This window comes from Lontra canadensis, unplaced genomic scaffold (genome assembly GCF_010015895.1).
Source record: "Lontra canadensis isolate GAN:19392208 unplaced genomic scaffold, GSC_riverotter_1.0 scaffold97, whole genome shotgun sequence".
NCBI lineage: Eukaryota > Metazoa > Chordata > Mammalia > Carnivora > Mustelidae > Lontra > Lontra canadensis.
Window position 1 is genome coordinate 5,391,958 of NW_022631091.1, and position 22,553 is coordinate 5,414,510.

Sequence of the window (22,553 nt, forward strand, 5' to 3'; positions counted from 1 at the left end):
AAAAACATGAATTTGAAGGGATACACGGACCCCGATGTTTACAGCAGCATTATTTACAACAGCCAAACCATGGACACAGCCCAAGTGTCCATCGATAGATGAATGGGGAAGGAAGACGTGGTCTATATACACAATGGAATATTATGCAGCCATCAAAAAGAATGATATCTTGTCCTTTGCAACGACCTGGAAGGAGCTAGAGAGTATGACACTAAGTGAAACAAGTCAGTCAGAGAATACCCTGTTTGTCATACGTGGAATTTAAGAAACAAAACAAATGAGCAAGGGGAAAAATGAGACGGAGAGAGAGAAACCAAGAAGAAGACTCATGAGTACAGAGAACACACTGATGGTCACCAGAGGGGAGGCGGGCGGGGGGAGGGAGGAAAGAGGTGATTGGGACAAAGAGCTCACGTATCGTGGTGAACACGGAATGATGTGCAGAATTGTTGACTTACTGTGTCATACGCCTGAAGCGAACAGAACACTGTGTGCTAACTGTTCTGAAACTTAAAATAATTTTGAAAATGAAAGAGAAACATGAGCTGACCATAAAGAGTAAACACTTAGGGCTCAGGGTTTACTCTGGAGCACAACTGCTGGAGTGTATAATGGAGTCCGCCCAAATTCAACCCATGTCCACTGACATCCTGAAAGTGCTCAGGTGGGGGGTGGTGGGGGGCACTCTGTGGTCCCTACTCTGGGACTAACGGGTGGGGACGACAGAGAGAGGGAGTTTAGTGGCTCCTCTGTGGATCAAGGTTTGTCTAAACTAGTGGCTTCCACACTGGGGTTCTCTAGGACCCTGGGATTATGTGGCCCGGCCTCCCACCCATGGCGGGGAATGGAGGGGAGTGAGGGGAGGGGGAATGCACAGGGAGATGAAGATGGCCCCCCACCAGCAGCCAGACAGCTCTCCTCCAAAGTCCGATTCATGTACTGCAGGTCTGCCCATGATGTCTGAAAACAGTGTTCCCGGGGGGAGACACCGGCAGAAATCCGACTTAAATCGACTTTCGGGGTCGTCACATAAAGGACCGCTGGGCAGACTGCGAGTCCATCGTCCTTCCTGCAACACTATTGTAGGCGGTGGCGGGTACCTCATCTGGTATTTGTACTGATGACCTCAGGACACCAAAACATCGAAACATGGCTTATAAACGACCCAAAGCTTGACTTTATTCAGACAGGTTTTACTATCAAGCATATTCTCTTAGCCTGAAATTATCTGAAAAGGGGGAAATCACAAACTGGATATTCCTGTAATCAGAAAATATCTTTCTACATTTATTTCAAGATAAAGAGAATTTATTAGCTTTGAATCACTTGTTCTCTTTTAGACATTTTTCTGATCATTCTTACCCTTTGTTTCTTGTTTTGAATTTTGTTCTCTCGGCTCATCTCCTCACTCGATCTTCTACTGGCTTCCCAGACACAGCAATGCTTCCCGTAGGTGCCACGTAAATGGGTGTGCTGACACGGTTACGTGAGCACACGAGGCATTCGGTGCACGCGGCAGACCACTTTAATAGGTGTATAAAGTGCCAGTCATTACTCTCATCACACGCAAGCAGTGGGACAAGATCACGAAAGGTAAAAGCAAACGGCTCTTGTTTCTCTCCTGTGATTAAAACAACCCGGTCAGCATAGACGATGACGACAGAGCGGGGGTAAAAATCAAGGTGAATCTTCTGAGTTTTGAGTTAGTTGACTGTCACCTCCAAGCACAAATGAGGACATGATTCAAAGGAAAGAACTCAGGATGGTCAATGGCGACAAGACCCGGGAACTAGATGACGTTTCCCGATACCCAACACTTCCGGATGTCTTCAGACGGAGTCTGCACATACGTGTGGGGCAGAAAGGGTGGTGTGTGCATGAGCCTTCATATATCATAGTTTTGTACACTGTTTTGTACAACCATTTCCCTCTAATAACTTATCAAAACATGGTCACCACAGTTAAAAGACTGTGCTGGTGAAAATTTGGCCGTAAGAGCATGTGGAAAATAACAGCAAAGAAAACAAAGTTATCATGTTCTCATAAAATTTATTCCATCGAGTGAGTACCTGCATATCCAGTTACGCACAGTTACTACCGGATAATCTTAAGAAGTGGGGAGCTAAGTATGATAAATAAAACAACTTTCCTAGAATCAAGACCCAGTTTCATCATATTTTGAATGCTTACTTCTTCACATTATTATTTATACATTTTAGATTTTAGACTGGAGGTTACTATGAGAAAGAAAGTTGACAGAAAAGGAACAGAAGTATCCTTAGACCCAATAAACACACTGAAAGAATAAAGAAATGATTGCAGACATACAATACATTCTGTCTGTTTCAATGAATGAAAACAACCTTAATTTCCCCCAAAGTATCACTTCAATTAAATAGGAAAATCTGAAAAAACATTTCTCCTGTTTTGAAACTTAAAATTTAAAATATTATTATTGTGTTTTCCAAATACACATCTTTTTTTTTTAAGATTTTATTTATTTGACAGAGAGAGAGAGATCACAAGTAGGCAGAGAGGCAGGCAGGGAGAGGAGGATGCAGGCTCCCTGCTGAGCAGAGAGCCCGATGCGGGGCTTGAACCCAGGACCCTGAGATCATGACCTGAGCTAAAGGCAGAGGCTTAACTCACTGAGCCACCCAGGTGCTCCCCAAATACGCATCTTCTTAAGGCATGTTCCTATTCAATCAGAATTCTATCCATGTTTCTAAAATGGTTAAATACTACGCCACATACGTCCACTGATGCTAAAGAATTGGAAACAAAAATGCAACCGCAGGAGCACCTGCCCACGCCCCGACCCCCACCCCAGGGAGCAGCGCTGGGCTGCGAGTCCTCAGGGAACCTGCCCAGAATGCTCGGCTCTGCCCCTCCCTGCAGTCTTTACCATGGCGACACAAAACAAGGGCAAAGGGGGAACTAGAGTGTAGTGGCAGACACCTCTTCCCTGTCATCACAAAGGTATCAAAAGCTTTGTGGTTTCATGGAGCGACCAGTTCTCGGGGTCTGAAACCCAGGACTCAAAAAGGGCTGGACCTGCTAACATCCCGAGTTGCCTCCCTTGGGACAGGGCTGGGAGGCAGCCAAACACATGAGTTGGGCACCTGGGTGTAGCAGGCACCTGCTCCAGGGTCCCTAGAACGCAGACTCAATGTGTACCTCATAAGGGAGTCCCCTTCTCACTTTTGAGAACAGAAACCATCACTGGGATAGCATTTTCCTGGCTAGCGTACCTAGAACACATAATAGGGTCTGAACATGTTATTTTCGCTCACTATACATCGTAATGGTTGCGCACACAGGCTTTGGAGACAACAGAACCTCGTCTGAGGCTGGGCTCCCCATTTATGGTACTATCGGCACAACCCCTGTCAAGCTCTCCCACCTTCAGTACTCCGTTTCCCATCTGGGGTTCTTAATATATCTAGTTAAATCAGATGTGTGTTTCAGGATGGTTTTATTCACACAAGCGAAAACTCAGATGAAACTGGCTTGCACCATAAAGGGAACTGGCTAAGTCGTGTAACTAAATGTCCCAAGGTAATATGGACTTCAGGAGCGGGCTGATCCAGGGCTCCAACTTCATTTCTGTACATGTGCATATAAAATACACGTACAGAGATTGGATCATTTGTTCTAATCCCCAGATGGTCAAAGAGAATATTTCATACTCTCCTCTGTTAAGAAAACTTGTGTCCATCAGTTTTCAAATGGCTCTATTCCCCGCACTGCAGGAACTAGAAAGTGCATGAAGGGTTTGTGGACGGAAAGAGCCATAGTCATTTCATCCCTGGTTTTGCCTCTCCCTTATTTCTCCCACATGGAGCGGCTCTGGGACTGTGCCATATCCATGGCAAGGTCGGTGACAGACGTGGGTCTGGAGACTTGAAAGGCACTTGGACAGTCACTACAGATCGATACATGCACTCAAAGCAGCCAGTGATGACAGGATACGGCACAGGAGCGACAGTCACAGCGTTCTCCGGTTATGAAGACTTCGGAAGTACAGCAAGATCTTGCCAGTTGCCATTCTGGCATCTCTCACCACCGATCCTGTACAAACTCTAATCCCTCCTCAGGCTCCTAACAACTATTCTCCACCGTTGTGCAGATGACAACAGCTTCTTACAATTCTGTAAAGCTTTACATAGTGTCAAAGACTCCTCTGTCCCCAGCAGTAGTCCGGGACGCCCCTCTGGGTGTGAGGGGAAGGCTCTGGCCTGGACCTCCCAGGGCCCCCACGAGCAGCCAGGCACTTACACACCAACACCGCTCGGGTTCTCCGTCAGCCGCGCTCTCTGACTTCACAAGCAACGCTGCTGGTCCCCTAGGATGTGACCTTCGCTCACAAGTCCCACTCCAAGTCCTGCTCGGGTTGTCTGTTTTTCCCCCGCCTCTAATTTTTCATTGGTGTTACCACCCCTGGATGCCAGAGCTCTGCCCACCAGTCCTGGGGTAAGCTCAGGGCAGCAGGACGGAACTAGGTTGTCCCCACTTACAAGAGTCTGGGGGAGACTCCTGGGTCCCGCTGGGGAAGCTCACAGCTCAGCAGGTCCCCAGCCCCGTGTCTGCCAGGTGTGACGTAAGCAACCAGATACGGACTCCAGGATCCTCCACCGTCCGCGGACAGACGTCTGCCCTCCCTGCAGCGAGTGCAGGGTGCACACGAGGAAGACTTCAGGCCACAGGAAAGCAGAAGACACCTGCAGACACACTGAGTTCACTCCGGGCTCAGGTCCCGTCCCTCTGCTCTGTGCCTCAGCTGCGAACCACGGTGAGGGCCCCGACACGAGGAGCTCTGGGCCCCGGCCCCGCGCCACCTCCCTTCCCTCCCGGCTGCGAGCCGTCCCGTGTCTCTACTGCAGGTTACAGACGCCTCTGCGAAGCCCACGGGGAATTCCGCATCCATTTCCAACGGCCGTGCGGCGCTCACGTTCAGGGAGGGAGGGGAGCAGAACTCAACAGTTCGGATGTCGACTTCTTCCCACATATTGCGGTTCTTTCCCAAGTGGCCGCTACCAGACCCTCTCCGTGTCAGCCTCTGGTCTTGCTTTCATGCACCTTCTCCGTACGTCTGCCCACCTGCCCCTGCTCCCCTTCCACATCTTCCGACGACCGTCTCCCCATCATTCCCTCCATCTTCCCTTCTCCTTGTTCCCCATCCTTCTCTCTCCTCCATACCCATCCCTCGATTACTTCTTTTTTAAAAATAAGTAGTTGTTTGGTGTTATCAGACCATACAGAGAAGGCACGTCCGGGTGGCTCAATAAGGTGAGCGTCGAACGCTTGATTTCGGCTCAGGTCACCATCTCAGGGTCATGAGATAGAGCCCCGCGTCAGCTCTGCACTCAGAGGGGTCCGCTTGAGAGTCTCTCTCTCCTCTGCCCCACCTCCTGCTTGCGCTCCATTTCTCTCTCTAAAATAAATAAATAAAATCCTTGGGGGGGGGGACCACACAGAGAAGCATATCAAATTTTCAGGACCTTTGCTTGTATTTTGAGTCCTTAGTGGAAAGCATGTGTGCAGACTTACAAAGTTGGAGAGGAAGTTTGATGTAGGAATCAGGAAAACTCCCAGCGCCGACACACGACTGCCTCTGCTGGACCCCTTCCCTTGAAGCACGTTTGCAGTCCTTTCCTCGCGCCTCCGACGTGGTGGTAGATAAGCCCGCGGGCAGCAGGGCCAGCGCTGGCGGAAGGGGTCGCGCTGCAAACCCACCGCAGCGTGAGCCTCCCGGAGTAGTTCTGTCCGCCACACTGCTTGGCGAGCACATCGCTATCCGGGGGCACCCTGACCTGGGCCGACAAAGGAGAGTCCGAGATGGCTCCCCAGCCTGCACCCTGTGACCCTCCCACTCGGCGCTCCCTCCACGGGGCGGCTCTCGACCCGGCCTGGGTGTCATCCGTCCTCCGCTCTCACAGGCTGGGGTCCGAGTCTGGGGGCCGGGAGCCCTGCCAACCCCCGTCCAACGCCGCTTTTTGGCCCCTCCTGCTGTCCTACGGTCCACTTCCCACACCCCATCTGGGAGGGCTTTCCTGGGCAGATACGGCCCTGGAAGGACTCCTCTTGGGGTGTCGCTGCCTTCAGGCTGAGCTTTGACCCCTCTTCAGCGCCGTCCTCCCGGCTCTGGGCGCACCGGGCTGTGGTTACCTCCCCTCCCTGTGACCGCTATCCCTGCTTCTCCCTGAGGAACCTCAGGGACACCAGGAGCCACGGCCCCACTTGGTTCCCTACACTAAAATGACCCCAAGAGGCGTCCCTCAGCCACCACTCAGAGCTTGCCCTCTCTGCCCCCGGCTTCTGCCCACTCCATGTGGCTTTTCTCCCCACACCATCACCACTGGTACCTTTTCCCACGTCAATCTGGCCTCTTCTCTTTCCCGGGAGAACGCAACTCTGGGAGATAGGCTTCAGCCCTCGAGCGAGGGCCCCAGAGCCCTTCCCCTTCCCTGCATGAGCGGTGGCGAGGCTGAGCTCCCGGCCGCTCCACAAGCCTCAGAGAAAGCCACGGCCGCTGCTGCCGGTACGTCCTCGGCCTCCGGCCTCACGCCAGGGAGGTCCCTCGGACACGCCGCGCTGACCCGACAGGCCCAAGACGCCATGCAGGTGCTGAGGCCCTGAGCCGAGGCCTCTCGCCTCGTTTCCTGACATGCTGCCCCACTGGAGGCCAGAGGACAGGCCCTTGCTTGTGCGGCCTCTTCCACAACTGGGCGTCCAACTCAAGACCTAGTGACCCGCTGTGCCGGTCCCATCTGCTGCTGTGACAGATCATAAACTCCGTGGCCCACAAGCCCACAGCCTTCTCCCTGCCAGCTGTAGAGGGCAGAAGCCTGAGATTTTCTGTTCTTGGTGTGGACAGGGCTGGGTCCTCCTGGAGGCTCTGGGACAGCTGAGTCCTCGCTCTCCGGCTTCTGGTGGCTCTTGCTCTGTCATCATGGACCCTGTTCCCTCCTCTCAGTGTCCCCCTGCCTCCCTCTTGTCAGGACAGGTGACGACACTGGGCTCCCCCTGGATCATCCGGGACTGTCCCTCTCACGATCCTTCATCGAATCCAGTCTGCAAAGTGCCTTTTGCCAAATACCATCATATTCACAGGGTCCTGGGGTTAGGACACAGAAGGGTCACTTCTGGGGCCATTATTCAGCCTTCCATCCGAGCAAGGATGCTGTAGGCCGCCCCGCCCAGCCCACCAGCCCAGTATGTCCCACGTGGACACTGAGCTGGGCCCTCCGATGTTCCTGGGGCCGATGGGGGACGCCTGCCATTGGAGTCCCAGCAGACACACGGCTGTGCTCACCGCCTGCTGTTGTCAGCATTTCCGCTGAGTGCCCCGGCTAGAAAAGAGGCGTGGAGTCCCCTGGGGTCGAGTGACTGGGCCTCTATGCAAGCTGCCAAGAACAGCACATTTCCACACTCACTGGGGCTTCTCTGGGTACGGCTCACTGGTCACGCACCACATATGGGGGTTCGCAGACAGAAGGCAAAATAAGGGGGGGAGCATGTGGGGATGGGGGAGGGGTGAGAACAGCATCTGAAGACTTCTGAAGTTATCAGAAAGGAAGGCATTTTTTCTTTTTAAGCCAAGTCCTGGATGCAGGCACTGATGAGACCTCAGGTCACGTCGGAACGGCTGCCCATCTAGAACTTCAGAGAAGCCGCAACCTTCCTGCCTAGACCATGAAGGAGGGATGTGAATCGTTCTCGGCCACCAACGGCTGACCTAGAGTGGCGAGGGGAAGCAGCACGGGGTTGCGGAAGGGATGCCTGGAGGCTGAGGAGCCCGACACGGAGGTGAGGTCCTGGAGATCACGGGCACAGAGGGGGTCCTTGGCAGAACCTGTTCCTTCCACTCCGTCCACAAGCCGGGAGGGAAGCCGTCCTGGACGCTGAAGCTTTAAAGTGACACTATCCGTCACAATGAACCAGCATTAGGAGTTGGAGAACTTTTACATCTGGTGAGAAACTGCCTTTGGAGATGTCACCAAGGCCATCGGAATTAAACCCCTTCTTCCACAGGCACGAGCTTGGCAAGTAAAAATCCTCATTGGATTTTACTGTCTCTCAGTTCCCCATATATGTCAAAATTTCTGAGCCGCGGGAGTGGAGCCTGATGGGTTCCCCCATCAGCTGCATGTTGGTTCGAAAGGTTTTACATAAGCTCCCACATGGCCCCAAAGCCCTGAGCTAGCAGCGGGGAGGCGGGCCCACACCGATGACAGCCTCAGGGACGAGCGGTGTGTCTTCCCCAGAAGCTGGGGGAGCTCCCTAGACCCTGGCCTGACCCAGCAGGAGGATATGTGATTGGGGGAATTTTACAAAAACCCAGAACATCACACAGATGGGTGACCGAGCCCACACCACAAGGAAGACCTTCTCCCGTTACTTCTCTACACAACACCGTCCTCCCCCCAGATGTGATTTTGAACCCAAACCACCCTCTACCCAAGGACTTGGCAGCACACTCCACTCCATCCTGGGTCACACAGCAGTGACCCCCTCTCTGCACCAACTCCCACAGGGTTTCTCTGTCCAAACCCAAGTGCCGCAGAGCCAGAGTCCTCTGGGGAAGGAGGTGGCCCTGTACTCACCCTCCACGGAGGAGCACTATGCAAAGGGGGAGGCTGGGTGTGCAGGAGGGGCTGAGTGCCTGGGCCTGGGCTGGGGGACAGCCAGTCAGGGGAGGGGACAACACAAGGGGTTGAGGGAGGATCCACGGATGGGTGGGATGGGTACAACACTAGAAGCAAGGTCTGGAGGCCATACTCGGCACTTGCTCTGCGGGTAGGAAGTGGAGACAGTAGCAGGAAGCCCGATCCGGCCATGCCCATCACCCCTAGTGAGAAGGATCCCCATCGGGGTCACAGTGGCATCTCCAATCTGTACCCTTTCTCCCTCGTGCACACACAAAATGACAGTGGTTCATTCTAATGAGTCACTCCTACACTCTTAATGCCGACTCTTGGAGTCCTATTCCCGAGCCTCAAAACACAGGCTGTCAGGGGCGCCTGGGTGGCTCAGTGGGTTCAAGCCTCTGCCTTCAGCTCAGGTCATGGTCTCAGGGTCCTGGGATCAAGCCCCGCATCGGGCTCTCTGCTCAGCAGGGAGCCTGCTTCCTCCTCTCTCTCTGCCTGCTTCTCTGCCTACTTGTGATCTCTGTCTGTCCAATAAATAAATAAAATCTTTAAAAAAAAAAAAAAAAACAACACAGGCTATCAGAGAAAAAAGTGATAAGTGCTGACAAAGATTTCCCGACAGTCTAAATCTTTCCTGCCGTGCCAGTGCCCCATGAGCACAGATGCCCCATGAGCGCCCTGTGAGCAGGGACGTGAGCCCCATGCATGTCAGTTTACTAAGATGCTATCAGGTTGGACACCGTTTCCCACTTTGCTATGGGAGTGGGTCCTACAAAGTCTTGACTAAGCCACACATCAAAATTCATGCAAGATCTAGAAACATAAGACCTAGAAGTACAAAGTCATGCCCAACCCCCTGCTGTTTCCTGGGGTTTTCTGAGGTGAAGGCAGTTAGCCCTAGCTCCACTGTCTTTCCAGGCGCACCTGTCCTATTCCCGCAGGTAATTACAGTCACAGCCCACGGCGAGAGCTGAAGGTGTTCTAAAAATAAGGGCTCCTCTCTGCTTCGTTCGTCTGGTTTCCTTTCCTCAGCTTTATCTTCAAAGTCAACCAAAGGGAATCACTTTAACAAGTCCTGGGACAGGAATGTCTCCTGGGGCACTTCTGTGCATTTGCCCTGAAGGCTGTGGCCGAGACGCACCTTGGCGGTTCGCCAGTGGGCGGCCAAGGGAATGGAGGTCCCACAGGCCCCAGGAGGACCGCACGGCTTCATGGGGTTTCCGATTGCCTTCTGGCCTCTCGGACACCTTCGCACACGCGGATGTGCCACATCACTGGGCCTCCTCTTGCATTTTACTCACGTTCCTGAGTAATGCGCTTTCTTTTATGTCCATGTTTAGAAAAGGACTGTCCGTACTATACCTCGGACGTGAAAATACATTTGGAAATTAATATTATATCAATCTTAGTTCTAGAAAGTTTGTGATTATCTGGGGTCCTAAGTGTGAACAGGGGGGTCCAAATGAGCAATTTTCTTAAGAACTCCCTAGAGCATTTCCAGCGTAACCATTCAAAATAGAGTCTTTCAAAGTAGAACCCCTCCACCCCTTCCCCTTATAAACTCAGCTGCACATTTTAATGAGTCCGAGCTGTAAGCCTGTGGGCCTTGGGTGGGATGGTGCGGCCAGGATCACCTCAGGGCAGAGTGTCACAGCTCCCGCGGACTGCAGGGACGCGTCAAAGCAGGTCGCAGATGCGTGTTCTGGCCGCTGTCATCTGCAAATCCCAGGCCTGAAAATACGACGCCCAAATCATTCCAGGGGCGTGAAGCCTGCCAGTCCCCTTCAGAGCCCTCTCTCCTCTGCAACAGAAGAAAGCACAATGGCCACCGGCCTAAGTGCTCCCTCGCGGATTCCATGTTTTGAATCTTGCTAATTCCATATGGGAGAACAAAGTGGACCAAAGAAAGGACAACTCTCATCTGTCAGACACCAGAGAGTGTCTGGGAGCCCCTTGCCCCCTCCCAGCAGCCCAGCCCCGGCCACGGTGGCTCAGGCCCCGGAGCGCTGACCCCAGAACCGCGTGAACTCTCTCCTCTGTTTTACCGGAGCTGCTTCTCCCCGACTTAACCTTCAACAGGACGGCCCTGGAGATTAAAGCATCACTGCAAGTAACCTTAACAGAAATTAACTTTGGAAAAGCTGCTTTATGGTGATAATACTAACCTGAAGCAGATGTGTACTCCGGAGGGCAAGAGAGGCCGACTGAAGAGGAGAGAAACTCTGTGTTTCTGAATGTAGCTCAAAACTCCTTACAGAGAGGGTCCAGCCAAAGCCAGCTCCGAGCAACACCCTGGGATGCCAAGTGCAAACCCTCCCCTACGAGGCCCATCTCACTCCTCAAGCATTGAATGACTCAAGGATGGCATTAGTGTATGGCTGTCCCTGCACCGTAGCTGGGGACGCAGGAGTCCGAAAGGATGGTGTGCCTGACGAGGCTGAGGACAGAGACAAGAGGCGCACCAGGCAGCCCAGAGAAGGAGTGGCCAGCAGGGCCGGGGTGCATCCAGCAGCAGGTGCAGGGTGTGGAGGGAGAGGAACACGGCCCGGGGATCCCGAGGACCCTTGCAAACTCAAGCTCGTGGAGGAGAGGCCGCCCTGTATTTTGTGTGTGGAATCAAGTAGGGCTCTCTGACCAGTCGTGTTCCTGCGACGACGCCCCTTCCCGGATCTCAAGAGATACATGCAAATTACCATAACAATATGCACTGGCCCAGGAAGATCGTTCTGACACCTGCTAAAGCCAGCGAGACAGCGAGGAAGACGGTTCACCAGGGCCCCGAGGGGTCTCCCAGCCAGGGAGGCAGACTGAGCTCACCTCAGATACAGAAGAAGAGTGGGGACTCATGGGCAAGGAGCCGAGCCCGAGGGTGCGCGAGGGCAGGGTGGTCTTCCTACACTGGCCTCTTCGGATTCTCGCTGCGGGCAGGGGGAGAGCAGACGTCACCCGCGAGGCGGCGGGATAAGGAATTCCGGGCGCTGGAAGGACGACACAGGAGCCCAAGGTCAGAGCCCAGCCTCGCAGGGGACGGGGGAACGGACTACAGTCTGGTGGAGGAGGGTCTTTGTAGGGCACCTCTCGGGTGGTTTCAGACGCAGACCTCGCCTGCCTGGGGAGAAGCGGCAGGTCTGCGGGCACCGCGCCCGCGTCTGCCGTGGGAGCGCAGCCGGCAGGTGCCCGCGGCTACCGCGCCGCCCCGGCCCCCGCCCGCTCGGAGCCCGGGAGGCTTCCGACCCAGCTGCAAACCCGACGCGATGAACCACATTTTATACTGAATATATTTGTGCCTCATCCACTTGCTTGATTGAGTCACTGTAGCTGAACAGACTATTTGTTGGTCATTCCCGCTGCAGGTTCGTTTAATGGCTTTTCCCAGTGAAAACACGCGGACAAACGCAGAACGCGAGGAAAGACAACGCGCCGCGCCCCGCGCCCCCGCGCCGCAGACACACGGGCAGCGCGTCCCGGCGAGGCCCGCGGCGCAGGCCGCCCGCCCGCCTCGGACAAGCGCAGAGCCTTCGGCCCAGAGGAAGCAGTTTCTGGCTAACGGACCGGCGGCCGCGTCCCCAGGAAACGGACCCGCCCTGCTTCCCCCACCTTGAGGGCGGCCCCTTCCCGCGCACCCACGCGGTTCACGAGTCTAGCGGCCCAAGCCCCAGCTCTCCCCACCTCGCCCCTGCCCCGGGGAGCTCGGAGCTGCGACTCGGGCGCACGGACGCCCGCCACGGCTGAGAACGGCCGCCCGCCTGCAGGCCCAGCGCACCCGGCGCCAGCTCCCGGGTCCGTCTCTTTGCTGTGCTTCTGCACGCAGGAAAAACGTACCGAACCGCTCCGCCGGGTCGGGCTGTGTGCTGGAAGAAGGCGTGACGGAGGTGACAAACGCCAAACGGGGAGAGTCGCGATGGTCTGGGGAGTCTTTTCGCACATTTTTGAACAAGCAGTATTTGGGGGAGTTTTTTCAGTGTACGGAGAGCAAGTGGGTCATGAAATTGCCGAGGTAAGGCACATGCCAAAACGTGGCCACAAGGAAATTAATTTTAGTGTGTTTAAAATAGAATAAATATACATAAGTAAAACAGTAAGCAGGTTAATTACTTTAAAAAAGGTTTATTTATTTATTACAGAGAGAGAGAGAGAGTGAGCACAAGCAGGGGGAGCAGCAGGCAGAGAGAGAGGGAGAAGCAGGCTCCCCACTGAGCCAGGAGCCCGATGTGGGGCTGGATCCCAGGAATGAGATCAGGACCTGAGCCGAAGGCAAATGGCTTCACAGATTGAGCCCCCCGGAGCCCCTTCAATACTTATTAATATGAATCTTTCCTGTGTTCTTCTCTGATTTTCGTTGTTGTTCTTGTGGTCTGAAAGCCACATAAAAATCAGGCTTCCCATAGAATTTTTGGGTGCATTTACTGAAAGTACCTGAAAATTATTTTAATTAGAAATGGTTTTCTGGGAAACCACCCAAGTTCTAGAGGAAGAGCTTACCTATCAAGCACCAAGAATAAGCCTTAATGTTTATCTTTCCAGGAAGCTTTCTTTTTTCTCCATGACCAGAGCCAACATCACTCCCAGGATCTGCTAAGAGTTCCTGAGCATTTACTTTATTAGGACATTATGCTTCCCTTTAAAGGGGTAGGCAATTGAAATATATTCAAACGTACACATAGGCAACATCTTGGTGACCTGCAACCATGGGAAATAGAAATTAATTGGCGATTGATATAATTAGACTGTTTAAGTCAGGGATGCCAGAAATTTCACACAGTAGGTTCCTTTCCCAGGTCTGCCTCTCTCACTAGAAGTCCAGCTCATCGAGGGCAGAGGCCACACGAAGACCACGTCCTAAGTACCAATTGCTCAGCACAGTATATGCTAAAAATTCTTCATGTAAACAATTGAGCGAGTACAAAATTAAATGAAATTTTTCCACTCAGCAGCTTACCACTTTTCCGTATCCCAGCTAAAGGACTTGCATTTTGTCGTCACTCACCCTCAGCCGTCTTCCAGTAAAATGTCAAAAATGATATGTAATCAAAGAAAACCGACTCCCTGGCTTTGGGGACTCCAGATGAAATAACCGTTCCTGACATGAACGGTCTTTGAGCACTGATACCTTTAACAAACTAGCACATAAACCGTACTGTGTAAATAATATCACTTTTTATTAATTTAAAAACCATATCCCCCCCCCAAGCTCTTCCTAGTCAGCCCCTCTAAACCTTCCACAGCCCCCAGGCTTTGGAGCTGGAGTGCAAGACCACTGGAGTCTCTCCTGGGAAGCAAAGGCTGAGCCCAGGAGGATGCCGTCCCGAAGCTCCTGAAATTGGGATGCCGATGCTGGGGTGTTTCCTGACTCTCGAAGCCGCCCTAGCTCATGAGGCCATGGCTTTGGGGCCTGAACTGGTAATGCATTCATGGTTTGGTGCAGCTGACTCACAAGGTGATGATAAGATAAGGAAGAGGGGTATCACCATCCAGCCAGACGCCGGGAACTCCATCTTAGCAAACGGGGCCGATCCTAGTAAGTGACGGTGTAGAAGGAGGCCTGGGAGAAGCGATCTCTGGCCTCTTCTTCCCCTAACTACAGAGGAAGGTCGTCTAAACTGTTAATTACCAGGCCGTGCATTTATTGAAACAGCACAAGCCATGGGTTCTGCAGGCCACGGGGGCAACCGCAGGCTCACACTGCCTGGAGACAATGAGCACTGTGAAAACCATCACGAAGCCCAGCAAATATTCGTCAGTGTCCATAGCTAACAACTACTGACCAGCCGCTCCACCATCCAGACTCCGTGTTCGTCTTTACGTTTGATAGCTTACGCTTATCGCTTTCACCCTACGCGGCAGGAAGTCCTAGCTCATCTCACAGTGGAGGGGAAGGGGCTCATGGAGGTGACAAAGCTGCCACCTGCCATGAAAGACGGTGGGTGTGACATAAAGCCCAGATTCACCTGCCGAGGGTATGCAACGTTCACCTGGAACGTTCCAACTTCCGGAAGAGGTTCTCCTAGGTTGTGCAGCACCTTCCAAAATACTCCTCAGAGTAATTTCCTTTTAATAATTACAATAGCTTTCCTTCAAGTCCCATCTACTACATGGTAAACTCCAGTAACCACATGACCCAGAAGGGCTATGATAATCATAGACGGCACATGCTCTCGCAGCAAGAACTTCCTTTAAAACAGTCTAGGCTCAGGAGCATAGGCAAGTCCTCTGGTTTCCCTGGGCTTGGTTTCCTCATCTACAAAAGGGACTGCTGAATCAGGAGCCAGTTACACCTTCCAGGTAGGTGCCGATCCCCTCAGGCAGTCATGTCAATGCCCTTGAAATCCGGGTGAAGGTCAGACAATGAAACCTGATAGCTAAGACATGCACAAAGAAGTCTAGGAAAGATACCCAATTACCCTTTAGAAACCCCAAAAATCATGCTTGCCAGAGTCAACAATCTGGCCATCTCAGTTGGTGCAACACCGAGACACTCTAAAAATATTTAAGCTGGAATTCATAAACTGTTCCCAAATCTGATTAAGTAATCTGGCTTCTCTGTTGGCTAGGGACTACCAAGTGCCAGAGTCTAGATTCAAGTTAAATTTAAAAGCAAGTATGAAAACATTAAGACGGAGTCTCTCCCTGAAGGCCATTTTAATGAATAGTGTTTTCAATTTAAAGTAACCACTGTCACTTTCTTATTTATGGCACTAGATTCTGAATTCAAAAAACAAACATTTTCAATCTCCGTGTATATTTTACAAAATAAATATCACAGAAACAATGAAAAAATGTTTATTTTTACAAAATGAGCAATCTTTTTCATCAGTCCAAACAGGAAAAATACATCTGTGCTAGTGCTTTATGTGTCCCATTACTCAAGCTCAAACTATTGACAGACCTCCCCCACCCCTCCAAAATTTTAGATTTTGGGGGGAAGTGATCCCTGGCCTACAATATGCTGTGGATATGCAAGTGCATAAACAGGCTTCTCTGGAAAAAGATGGAGAGGCAGCTGGGCAGGAAGATGGAACTTGCTGGACAGAAGCACAGGGTCAGTCACTTATTAGATCCCCCACTAGGTGGAGGCATCATGAGGCCAGGACTTCCAGGACTTGTGGTTTTGGATCTAGAAGGCTGAGAAAGGGGCTGAACACACAGCAGGCTTTTAAAAAGCAATTGCAGAACGAATTAGTTGGCAAGTTTCTGGCAAAACCCTGTTGAGGGCGGGGGGGCGTGCTGAGTCCCCCTCAGTAGAATGAGGACTGTAAAACATGCGTATCTGAGTTTTCATAAGAGACAGGGGAATGCATCCGTAGAGAACAGAGCACTGCGTCCCAGCGGACCATCCTTCTCAGCACTTCTCTCCAGCGCCTACCATCCCGGTTACGCTGATTACGTGCTGATAGAGGAATGTGATAATCCTCTCTGGTCAGGAACAGACAGACCTTCTGCCTATCCCCTGGTGTATCTATGATTTTTAGAAATTTTGTTTTCACATTGAAGAAACTTCTCTTCCATCCCCCTCTCGCTTCCCATTATGTTGTTTTTTTGAGGCACAAACCCAGTTCTCCCTGCTAAACCACAACACCGGAGCGGAGTGTGTCGTGCTGATGGGATTCCTGACCGTCCACCAGTTCAGCCCAGTATCAACTTGCTGCCTGTGTCTACTGCTGGTCTTCCTGAAGAGCACTGGGGGGTTGCCCACCCGTGTGCCTCCCACTGGCAAGGACAATAAATGAAACAAGGAGCTGTATAATAAACTTGGCATTTTGATGATAAAAACTTATTGGGCATAGAGGTAAATAGTGTTCTGGCTTTCTGTTCTTATCAACTTTAGCTTTTTAAAAAGTGCCCGAGATCCAGGAAGATGATTTATCTCACTAACTCGTGTTTAATTTCCGTCAATGTGAAATTCAAGGCAAGACCTCCCCATTATTTGATTAACAGTTGTATTTGTTTGAAAAATATGTTCTACCCTCAGAAAGCAGCGACAAAGAGCCTATCTGGTCCAAACCTGACTTAGTGATACCATAACAGAAACTTTTTCCACAAGCAATTCCCTGTTGCATTCACGTCTATTCCAGAGCTTTGCTTGAAGACCTGATAATTGTAACAACCCATGCCTGTATCGAATATCATGGCAGCCGGGACAAAGAAATCCCAGACGAAAAATGTCACATTGTTCCAATTCATTTGATTCCTTAGAAACAAGTCAAAACAGAGATAGGTGCCAGCCTTTGGTAAAGGCCAGGGCAATGTCAAAGGGAAAGGCTAGGCTGTGTGGCCAGCCCCTCCCCCCAACATCACAATGTCTGTCTCTCTCTCTCTCTCTCCTCTCTCCCTCTCTTTCACTTAAACACGTTCCACCGTTTGGTCATCTATAGATTCAACAATGTAATTTGGACACCGGGACAAAGAGAACAAGATCTGATGGCAGAAATAAAAAAACACAGCAGAGAACGGTCCACAGATGACTTTGGAAACCCGAAGATGACAAGACGAGGGACAGGAGTAAAGGACACAATTTTCAGGGTCCTTGGGTTTCAGGGCAAATCTCTGTCAAACCCGGGGCTGCAGGGATGCTGCACCAGGCGCTTTGATCCTGAGCACCGTTTCAGACCGGCCCGCGTAGACTGGGTTGTTATAGATACGGGCAACGCTACACTGATTTCAAATACACCAACATCTGCCCCATACGGTAGCACTTCGTGGCTGGGGGCCACCGAAAGACAAACTCACCCCCCAGCCCTCGACCCACGGCCGAGGGGAGCGCCGCGGAGGTTCTGTCCGTGGGACCTCGGAGGTGCCCCACGGAGCCGCGGTCCAGCTGCACGGACCGAAACGCCCTCCCCACCCCGAGCACCTATCTGGGCACAGCGACCGCTCCGCAACCTGCGCGGCCCCGGGAGCAAAATTAGTTAGAAATTCCACATGGGAGGGTTAAGCCTCGGATGAAAACCCGAGGGCCGGTCCAGTATGGCGAAGTCCCAACAACGGCGTTCGGTCCGGTGAAAGCCGGACGGGCTCTCCGACAACTTCAACTCCCTGACCTGAGTCGGTGCGTCCCGTGCATGTGACAATAGAAAGGGCTCGGGATGGCTCCGCCGCCCGCAGCATCCCCCGGGCGCGGCGGGACCTGGGTGCCTGCGCGCACCGGGCGCGACGGCGCTTACCTCGAGTCGGCTGAGACTGGAGCTCTTGGAGCGCGACTTCTTGCGCAGGTACACGGAGAAGAAGCGGCGCACGGTGAACTTCTTCATGCTCAGGTCCATCGCCCCGCGCCCAGCCCGCAGCAGCCGCAGGCCCGGAGGACGCGCATTCCCGGCGCATCCCAGGCGCGCAGGGTCAGGTCCGCGGGCGGGTGCGCGCCGCGGGGGAGCCCGGTGCGGCGGCCATCGGCGCGGGGCGCGGGCTGCGGGCACAAAGGGCAGGCCGAGCCGGCCACCGCGGCCCGGACTCCTGCGCTCCCTCCTCCCGCGCTCCTCCTCCTCCTCCCCCTCCTCCTCCTGCAGCCTGCGAGGACCAGCCCCAGACCGCCCCGCCCCACCCCGCCCTCAGCCACTACCGCCAATCAGTGCCCGCCGCCCGAGCTGCTTCCCCTCGTCCTCCCCCTCGTCCCCTCCTCCTCCTCCCGCTCCTGCTGCTGCTGCCGCGGCCACCGCAGCCTCTCGCCGGGGAGCAGCCCCGGGCAGCTCCGCCCCGCCCCCAGCCACTACCACCAATCAGTGCCCGCCGCCCCCGACGCTCCCTCCTCCTCCTCCTCCTCTTCCCCCCCTCCTCCTGCTTCCGAGGCTGCCGCTGCGGCCGCCGATGCTCAGCAAGGACCAGCCCCGCCCCGCCCCGCCCCGCCCCGCCCACAGTCACTACCGCCAATCAGATGCTCCCTCCTCCCCCTCCTCCTCCTCCTGCTTCTGGGCAGCCGCAGTAGCCGCCACCGCCCCGCCCCACCCCGCCCAGCGTCACAACCCCCAGTCAGATGCTCCTTCTTCGTCCTCCTCCCCCTCCTCCTCCTCCTCCCGCTGCTGCTGCGGCCGCCAACGCCCCTCCCGGCCCCGCCCACAGTCACTACCGCCAATCAGATGCTTCTTCCTCCCCCTCCTCCTCCCGCTGCTGCCGCTGCAGCCAACGCCCCGCCCCACACAGCCCCGCCCCGCCCCGCCCACAGCCACTACCGCCAATCAGATGCCACTTCCTTCCCCTCCTCCTCCCGCCGCTGCTGCTGCTGCCAACGCCCCGCCCCGCCCACAGTCACTACCGCCAATCAGATGCTCCCTCCTCCCCCTCCTCCTCCTCCTCCTCCCGCGCCCCTGCAGACGCCTCAGCCCGGGACAACCAGCCCCGCCCGGGCCAGCCCCGCCCCTCCCCGCCCTCCGCCACTGCGGCCAGTCAACAACCGCACAACCCAGGCGTTCCCTCCCCCTCCTCCTCCCGCCCAGAGAGGACGAGCGCAGAGCAACCCGGCCCCGCCCCACCTGGCCCACTACCACCAATCAGCGCCACCGACGCGCCTCCCCCGCCGCCTGGCTCGCTCCGAGTACTCCCGGCGCGCTGCCCCGCCCCCCGCCCACACCCGCACCGGGGGGCCTCGGCGGCGAGCGCCGGGCGAGCCCCGCGGAGGAGCGCTGAGGCCTGCGGGACGGGCGGCGCGGGCGCCGGCCTGGTGCGCTGCTCCGCGGCCCGGCTGGGCCGTTTTCTGGTTTGGGGGCGTCCCTAAGGTTTTTCCCTTAAAACAGCCACAGGCACACGTGGGCTCAATGCTCAGCGGTGCCGAGCAAAACTTTTGTCAATTAGCGGACATTTCCGGAAAATGAAACAAAATCCGAGAGGCTCCTGGAGCCTTCGCCCGCGCTCTGCACCGCTCTCTGCCCTGGGGCGCCCGGCCCCGCTGGTCCAGCCGTCGCCACCCGGGATGCACGGACCCCCACGCGGTCCGGGGCAGCCTCCCCTGGAAGTGCTCGGAGCACGAGACATCCGTTCTCCACGACCTCAGGCTCCGTATATAGAAAACCGTCCCGACCGGTGACTTCCTAGGCCCCGCAGTGTCGCGAGGCAGGCTCTGGAGGGGATTTGCCTTAAAGGGGAACACTTTTTTTTTTCTAGGGCCTCTTCTGTTGGTGCGATGTGCGCGTGCGATGTTCAAAATAGGGTTAGACGAGGTCAGTGCCCGGCCACCAACCCTGGAGAAGGTCAGAAACATCCATGCACGCAGTACTGTGTGACAAATACGGATGCCGCAGGCTGGGCAGTGGTGAGCACGGAGTTCAGAGTGGCCGCTGGTGCGCGGCGTCCTTGCTTGGAGAGCTTGGGCTCACTCATGCTCTGTGTCCCCATCGTGCATCTCCAAGATGAAAATACGCATGTCGAAACTGGTTCCTGCTTCCCTCAAGGGTTCTGCCGGAGGGCCATTATCCCCACTCTGGGAAACAGCTTTGTACCACCTAAAGACTCCCCTTCTCCCTGGCTGCCCTTGAGGCATCTTGGTTCTACACAGAGGCAAAGACGGGCCAGACCTATGCCAGGTTGCAGCTAAGCTCTGGCAGAGAGCCGCTGACTGACCGGACATCGGCTTGTCCCCAGCTCCTGGAATGAGGAGGGGGCCGGCTCTAGCATGCTTCACTGGGGGAGCCGGCGGGAGTACCACATGACAACTGTGACATCTCAGGGCCATCCTAGTCACAACAAAACCCTCGGGTGGGCCTCGATCAGGGCTTGGGTTTTACCACAAGAGCATGTTGACCTGGTGTAACAGAACTGGAAAGGAAATATCTTATGGGGCATTCACCATCCCCCACATTTGAGTGCAACCAAACTGTTCAATTGAACTTGGAGTCTCAAAAGACAAAAAAAAAAAAAAAAAAAAAAAAGTTTTCATATTTTCAACTGGAGAAATAATTTCATTGTTAGAACATTTCTATTTGCCTTTATCTTTAACCTGGTGAAGTAAGTTTATCAAAATCTCTAAGAATCATTTACCACCACTTCCGGTGCTAAGACAATGACCACCTCCAGGCCACGGTCAGACCACCCTGATAACCAGAGGCATCCCTCCCAAATCCTGGGGGAAAGGGGGAGCTCAGTAAAGGCCCCTGTCCTGATGGTGGGGAGGGAGCAGGGGAGCAAGGTCAACAGCCTCCAGGTGACCTTGAGTTTTTCCTTGCCCTGAACACAGAAGCCCAACATTGCATTCTATGCTGCTGCAGCCTATAAGCAAGTGCTGACCACAAGCAGTCACCTCGGTCCCACGAGTGGTCGCGGAAACCTCCTGGTGCCTGGGGCCATACTCAGCCCTAGGGACACAAAGATGACTGCGGCCCAGCTCCTGACCGCAGAAGTTCACAGCCCCATGAAGAGAAGGTGAGCAGATAGACAACCATGATGCAGTTTTTGATGCAAAAGAAATGTATAAGGAGATGCTACATGGACTCAGATGAATGAGAAGCCGGTCTCAGCTGGAGGAGGTGGCATTTGGGGTGACCCCCGTGGATAAGGAGCCATGTTTCCTGGGCAAACAGAGGAGGTAGGGTCCCAGCTTGTAGAAGAAAGGGGTTATTGGGAATTTAGAACAAAGGGGGTTTCATGATTGATTAATGAATATTGAGTTCTACCGAGTCCCCAGGACACCTGAGGCATACAATTTCAGAATTTCAGAACAATAACTAAGGTCTGGTCCACCCTGGAATTCCCCCTTCCTTGAGAACAGAACACGCCCTGGACAGGAAGGAGAGGGAGGCTTTTGGAAGGAAGGTAACTTGGGCAAGATCTGCATTGTTATCCCCTTCCTTTCCCTTCCTCCAAAGGACTGGGTAGGGGCAATGCTGCCTCCTTCACTTCAAGCCCTACCCCAAGAGCTGTGATTTGCTATGGATCTGAGTTCTAGAGAGCCCGGATGGCCATGCTCTGGGGAGGCTCGGGGTGGGGGTGGGGGGCTGTTCACTGAACGGATTTGTGTTCATGGGGCTTTTAGGAGGAAGGACGCAAGAGGGTTTCTTACAGACCAGGTGTGGCCATGTGATAAAGGGGCTAGTCTGGGGGTTCCTGGGATGCTGTCTGGAGCAGAAATGTGCAGCACCAGGCCCAGGGATAAGGCAAGAGTTCTAGGTAACTCCCAAATCTGGAGGCCTCTGTCCTGTAAGTGCGTGCAGCTGCGGTCTCCAGCTGCAGTAACCCAGAAGAAGACAGGACAGCTGACCATGAAAGAAGGGGTCAGAGTGAGGCCACCTGTGTGCAGACCGGTTCCAGCGAGTCTGTTCTCTGCCTGGATCGCCTCCCCTCCCACTCTGACCCTGGCAGCCTCCCAGGCTGAGACAGCCTCAAGCCGGCAAAGAGACTGTGAGTCCGGTCAATCAGTAGGACTGGAAATAGTAATGTCTTAATCAAGTATTTAAAACTGAAAACAAACATGATTGTTGTTTGGGAGTGGGAAGAAAAAGCTATGTGAACTGACAGGGTTCCCCGTCATTCACTCTGATAAGTACTGCAAGGTGTGTTTCAATCCCATCACAAGCTGCATTTGGTCAACAAACCAAGTACAAGTCAAGAACGGGGTCCAGGCTCCATTTATAACAGCGAGGGCCTCAGAGGACGGAGGTCACCCACTCAGTGAGGGTCCCGCAGGGCCGCACCCTCAGTGTGAGGTGGACGGAAATAACCCCCCTTGCAGACCAGGGCTCGCGCCTGAGCGCTGGCACTAACCAGACAGGACCTCGAGAGCGAGAACGACCCCCTGAGCATCCAGGTGCACAGACCCCCTTACATAGGCCCGTGGCCCTCGTGCACCTCCCTTGTCATCTGAAAACAGCAGCAAAAACTCCAGTGGTCTTGACTACTTCTTACTTGAGGTGCCTGGTGGAAACATACAGCGACGCTCTCTAGAGAGATCCGCATTAAACCCAGGCTCCGGAAAAGACCTCTGGA

The 22,553-nt window shown here is 54.0% G+C and overlaps 1 protein-coding gene across 4 annotated transcripts in view; it reads right to left on the reverse strand.

The window, feature by feature from the left end:
* The window catches only part of RPS6KA2 (ribosomal protein S6 kinase A2), a 304,538-nt gene that overhangs the window by 127,560 nt on the left and 154,425 nt on the right, over positions 1 to 22,553 (reverse strand). Inside the window, exon 1 of one of the 4 annotated variants that reach the window (XM_032837182.1) lies at positions 17,813 to 18,119. The exons of the other annotated variants lie outside the window; for them this stretch is intronic. Within the exon in view, the coding sequence (XP_032693073.1) occupies positions 17,813 to 17,911 (99 nt within the window). The 5' untranslated portion in view covers positions 17,912 to 18,119. Of the gene's footprint in view, positions 1 to 17,812; positions 18,120 to 22,553 lie in introns of those variants that run through there. 4 annotated transcript variants of the gene reach the window in all.